Source organism: Pterocles gutturalis, unplaced genomic scaffold, assembly GCF_000699245.1.
Source record: "Pterocles gutturalis isolate BGI_N339 unplaced genomic scaffold, ASM69924v1 scaffold23036, whole genome shotgun sequence".
NCBI lineage: Eukaryota > Metazoa > Chordata > Aves > Pterocliformes > Pteroclidae > Pterocles > Pterocles gutturalis.
Window position 1 is genome coordinate 6,099 of NW_010101020.1, and position 5,179 is coordinate 11,277.

The following is a 5,179-nucleotide window of genomic DNA, read 5'->3' on the forward strand; positions in this document are numbered from 1 at the left end:
GGTCAAAAAAAAGATTCTGCATGGAGGCCAAGGGGAGCTGCCGAAATTGCAGGATGGGAGCAAGGTAAGTCATCTTGGTTGTTACCCCAAAGCTCTAGGAGAGGGGAGTGGGTCTGACACAGCCATCCCTGCCCATTACGGTTGGATTCCCTGCTCACAAGCTGAGCTCCAGGGCTGTGGTACAGGGAGATCCCACCTCCAGGAGATCCCTCTTAAGGTCTGTTCGGGAGGGGTTGTTTTGAGCACGCGCAGCCACATTGCCCCCACAGTGATGGCTAACGTTTCCCACTGCCTTCACCTTGCATTAGTGCTGGTACCTGCAGCCTCCCTCTGTCCTTGGGCCGTCAGAGCTCAGCAGCCACAATGGGTTGCTGGAAATCTGCCTTTCCTGATGTGTGTCAGACAAGAGTGAGGGGTGCCAATGAGGACCTCTTGGGGGGTTCTGAGATTCCCTAGCCTGTGGGTGTGGGCAGATCAGTGTGGGTTCCACCAGGTCCTGGTGCGTGCTGTGGGGGCACTCTGCCCTGGGCTATAAAGGGAGAGACAAAGAGAGCAGCATGATACAGCGCCCATGGGCGTTAAGCCACTCCACCATCTGCTTGCTGTCTAAGACAAGTGGGTAGGAGGCACAATCTCCTGCTGCAGATGGAGAGCTGACAGTCAAACCAGTACCTCCCCGGGAGCAGGCTTGGCCCTGTGTCCTGGCCCTGTGGCAGAGGGATTTGGGGCTGGCAAGGGGACAAAAGACTGTCATTGTGGTGCCTGTCCCAGCTGAACACTGAGCTTTCTCTGGGGCAGATCACATTCCACTTCCAGACACTGAAGGATGACTTTGAACGGACAGTGATCGATGACAGCCGGGAAGCTGGCATCCCCATGGAGATCATCGTGGGCAAGATGTTCAAGTTGGAGATCTGGGAGACGCTGCTCAGCTCCATGAGAGCCGGGGAGGTGGCCGAGTTCTGGTGCGACACCATTGTGAGTGAGGGGCCTGTGGGTGCCTCTGCAAGCACAGGGGGCACAGGTGTCACTTAGCCATGGCACCAGGGGTCTGTCCCAGAGGAAGTAGGGTGCAGGCTGGCCCCACGTGGCTCAGTGGGTCGCTCCCCCTCCTTGCAGCACACGGGCATGTACGCCCTGGTCTCCAGGGGCATGCGGAGGATTGCAGAGGGCCGAGACCCTCTGGAAGGGCAGAAGCACCGCTGTGGCATGGGCAACATGTTTGACTATCACAGCACTGGCTATGATGACCTGGATGAGCTGCAGCGGACACCGCAGCCCCTCATCTTCATCATGGAGTTGTTCCGGGTAAGGGGAACGGTGGGGATGGCTGCCAGCGTAGAGAGGGCCAGGGCAGGCAGTTCAGCTCCTGCTACCCATGCAGGTGGAGGAACCCTCTGCGTACAAGCGTGACACCTGGGCCATGAGCAAGGAGGAGAAGCTGGCGGCAGTGCCGGTGCTGCACAGTGAGGGCAACCGCCTCGTCCTCCGCAAGGAGTTTGGGCAGGCAGCAGCAAAGTACCAGGAGGCTGTCATCTGCCTGAGGAACCTCCAGGCCAAGGTGAGCAGGACCCATCCACCTCCTGTTATCCCTGCCTGAGTTTCCTCAGGAGAGCACTCCCCTGTGGGCCCTGGCTACCCTGGAGGAGACAACCACAGCTGGGAACCACCCCCTGTGGCTACCCGGGGCAGGAGAAGCCATGGGAGGATGGCTGGCTGAAGCTGGAGAGCCTGGTCACACCACTGGTGCTCAACTACTGCCAGTGCCAACTAGAGCTGGGCGAGTACTACGAGGTGCTGGAGCACACGACGGAGCTCCTCCAGAAACACAATGGTACCTATGCCCTGCATATCTACCTCCCCCCCCACCCCCCATACCCATGACCCCTGGGGACTCTGTCCTCTTGATCCCTCATCTGTGACAATGCTCATGCCACATCCCTCTGGCTGTGATTGTACCTCTGTCATCTGGATCCTCCTGTCCTCGGCAGAACCCAGGTCCCTGGTTTCCCCTGCCCACGATGGCACCTGTACCCCTTGGCCCCCTGCCTATGATGTTGTCCCACATCATCCCGATCCCCCTGCCCACCATGGTTCCCCTTGCCCATCATGATCCCTGGTGCCCACAGTGGTGCATGCATGCTGCAGGTCCCCCTGCCCATGATGGTACCCTCACCTACAAGTGTGCTCACCCCATGCACCCCTGCCTTTGATGGTACGTGTGCTCTGTGTCCCTTGGGTTCCTAAGGTCTCAGCTCCTGTGGCTGGTGGCCCTGAGCTGCAGGAGCCCTGCTGGGGTCTCTCTTCTCCCGGCAGACAATGCCAAGGCCTATTTCAAGCGGGCAAAGGCCCACGCTGCCGTTTGGAATGAGCGGGAGGCGCGGGAGGACTTCCTGCGGGTGGCTCACCTTGACCCCTCCATGGCGGCCGCTGTGAAGAAGGAGCTGAAGCAGCTGGGGGAGAGGATGAGGAAGAAGCACGTGGAGGATCGGAAACGCTACCAGGGGCTCTTCCAGTCACCCTGTGGGCCACAGGCCAGCAAGGGGCAGGAGAGCGGGGAGGCGTGCAATGGGGCGATGCTTCGGGAAGAGGCACCCCAGGGTAGGGTTGGGGTCCTGGAGACCACTGGGCAGGGGGAGCGGGGTGCGGGGACCAGAGAAGTGCAGCAACCAGGGGCTGACCAAGCAGAACAAGGGACCTCCAGGACCGAGTGTGACAAGGCAGCACCAGGAGGAGAAGCAGCCCAGGGGCAGCCTGCAGGGGTGGAGGCAGAAGCGAGGGATGAGGCAGGAGTGGAGGAAGAAGCAAACCTGGGCACATGTGGGGCAGAGCCAAAGAGCTGGGGAGCAGAGAGGGAGGCAGAGGAGGAAGAGGAAGAAGAGGAGGGGGGAGAGGAAGAAGAGGAGGAGGAGAAGGCGGAGGAGGAAGAAAAAAGAGAAGAGGAGGAGGAGAAGGTAGAGGAAGACAAAGTGGAGGAGGGAGAAGAAGAAGAAGAGGAGGTGGAGAAGGAGGAAGAGGAGGAGGAGAAGGAAGGGGAGGAAGAAAAAAGAGGAGAAGAGGAGGAGAAGGTAGAAGAGGAGAAGGTGGAGGAGGATGAAGAGGAGGCAAGCCCCGCAGCAGGGATGAAAAAGCTGTCTGTAGGCCCATGTGGGGCAGCAGTAGGGACAGGGGCAGCTGGGCTTGAACAGGGGCTAGAGCAGGAAGCCAGTGGAGAGGAGGGAGCTGCCACAGGGAGCATGGCCAGGGCCCCAGAGCCAGGGCCCCCCAGCAAGGGCCTGGGGCCAGCCAAGGGGCCCTTGGAGCTGGAGGATGAAACACCTGGAAAGGTGCTGGAGGAGGGGAGCTGCAGGGAGCATCAAGCAGGCAGTGGCCAAGGAAATGCTGGGGAAAGCAACATTCCCCCAGACAGCTTCACCCCTGGGGTGGTGCTCCAGGCTGGGCACTCAGGGGCAGACAAGTTGCGGAGCAGAGGGGCAGAAGTACTCCCCTGCCCCATGGCAGCCAGGGAAAGGGGTGACTCACCTCCAGGGCCATGCAGCAAGAGCTCAGGGCCATGACCCTGGGACACAGACAGCCCTGAGGGATGGTTACTCCTGGATGGGGGAAAGGCTGCCAGATTACTGACGAGGAGGCACAGCACAGGCAGCAGGGCTGCTGTACGCTGAGAAGGAGCCCCAGGGCTGGAGACTGGCCCTGCAGTGACGTGGGAACAAAGGCATCCTCATCCTGCTGCTGCCAGGAACACCAGCCTCACGGTGCAGCAGTGCCTGCTGCCTCTCTGCCCCGATTCCTCAGCCCCACTGAGCTTTGCTGGCTGAGAAATAAAAGTTCTTCCCTGGCACCATGTGCTGGATTTGTTCCTGGACGTGACCAGCTTCCATGATCACAGCCCACACCTGCCTTGCCCTGGAGCCTGGGTGCAGGGATGGGGCATTTTGCTCTACCCTTGAGAGGGGTCATTAAAGAGGCTGCATTTCACCCTCATTTAAGCTCCTGAATCTCTCCTGTGCAAGACCTACGCCCATACTTCCCTGCAATAGCACTGTGTCAAGACTTTGCCCAGCACCACCAGCCCTCCCAGGCAGGGGTGAGAGCATGTCCAGCCCTACAAGTATCAGTCCTGGGCAGTCTTCACCCTCAGCCAGGGCTGGGCTGAACCCTGTGCAGCAGGGAGGGCCTGAGAGCCCCCAGCCTTGCTCTGGGCCAGTCCTCAGCTGAACCCCTTGCTGTGCCACAGGGACACGGGTAATATCGGCAACACTTGGGACAGGGCACCTGGACACCTCTGGGCACTGGCAACTTAATGGGGCTCCAGGGAGAACACATGGAGGGAGATGACTGCCTGCCCAACATCCCACTGCTGCCTACATCCTTCCTGGGGCTGAAGGGTCTCCTACCGCAGAAGTTCCCAGGCAAAGAAGAGGGACTGTCCCCACACGGTCCCTGTCCCCATCCTCAGGCTGCTGTGTGGTCCTGAGCAGACCTCACCGGAAGAGGACGAAGGAAGGTGGTGGTTGGGGGATGCACCTGCATCTGGGGAGACCAGGGCTCTGCTCACAGGTTCTGCTCTGCCTCAAATGGTGTGGAGAGCCAGAGTGACACAGGGCACAGGGACAGCTATGTCCCATGAACCCTGCAGGAGCACTGCCAGGATGACACAGTGGCAGGAGCTTCCCTGATTCAGCCAAGGTGCATGGATAGAAGAGGCCAAAGCACCTATCTGTGTCTCAGTATAAATACAAATTTATTCTTTCCAGACCAGAGATGGCACGAAGCAGCGATGACAGCAGCACCACAGTACATAGTTACCAGAGCATTAGCCAGCCTGTTCCCCTCCTCCCTGTCACATCCCGGCTCACAAACACAGCCCGCGCTGACCCAACAGCCTGAGCACCCAGCCTGGCTGCTGCTGCTCTCCACACCTGGCACCAGGGCCAGCAGCTCTGCCCTCGTCCTGCCTTTTCCTTCCTCCAGCTCCTCCCAGGCTGGGTACTCCTGATCTCACCCTCAGGCCAATACCTCGCTCCTCCCCACACTCACCCCATCCTGCCACTGGCCTAACAGGAGGATCCAGCCGGCTCTTGCAGGCTGGCATGTGGTCCCCTCACTGTGCTCAGACAAGCAGCCTGACACACAGCATGCTTACGGCCAGCCTAACACCAATGCCCTCCCTGCTACT

The 5,179-nt window shown here is 60.0% G+C and overlaps 1 protein-coding gene across 1 annotated transcript in view; it reads left to right on the forward strand.

Annotated features, from left to right (window-relative positions):
- Positions 1-7: 7 nt before the first annotated feature.
- Positions 8-5,179, forward strand: part of LOC104467954 (aryl-hydrocarbon-interacting protein-like 1) — a gene marked incomplete at its 5' end in the record, with an annotated part of 6,729 nt that continues 1,557 nt past the window's right edge. Inside the window, 6 exons of the mRNA XM_010081933.1 lie at positions 8-64; positions 799-978; positions 1,120-1,308; positions 1,385-1,561; positions 1,693-1,834; positions 2,317-2,601. Of these exons, the coding sequence (XP_010080235.1) occupies positions 8-64; positions 799-978; positions 1,120-1,308; positions 1,385-1,561; positions 1,693-1,834; positions 2,317-2,601 (1,030 nt within the window). The remainder of the gene's footprint in view (positions 65-798; positions 979-1,119; positions 1,309-1,384; positions 1,562-1,692; positions 1,835-2,316; positions 2,602-5,179) is intronic.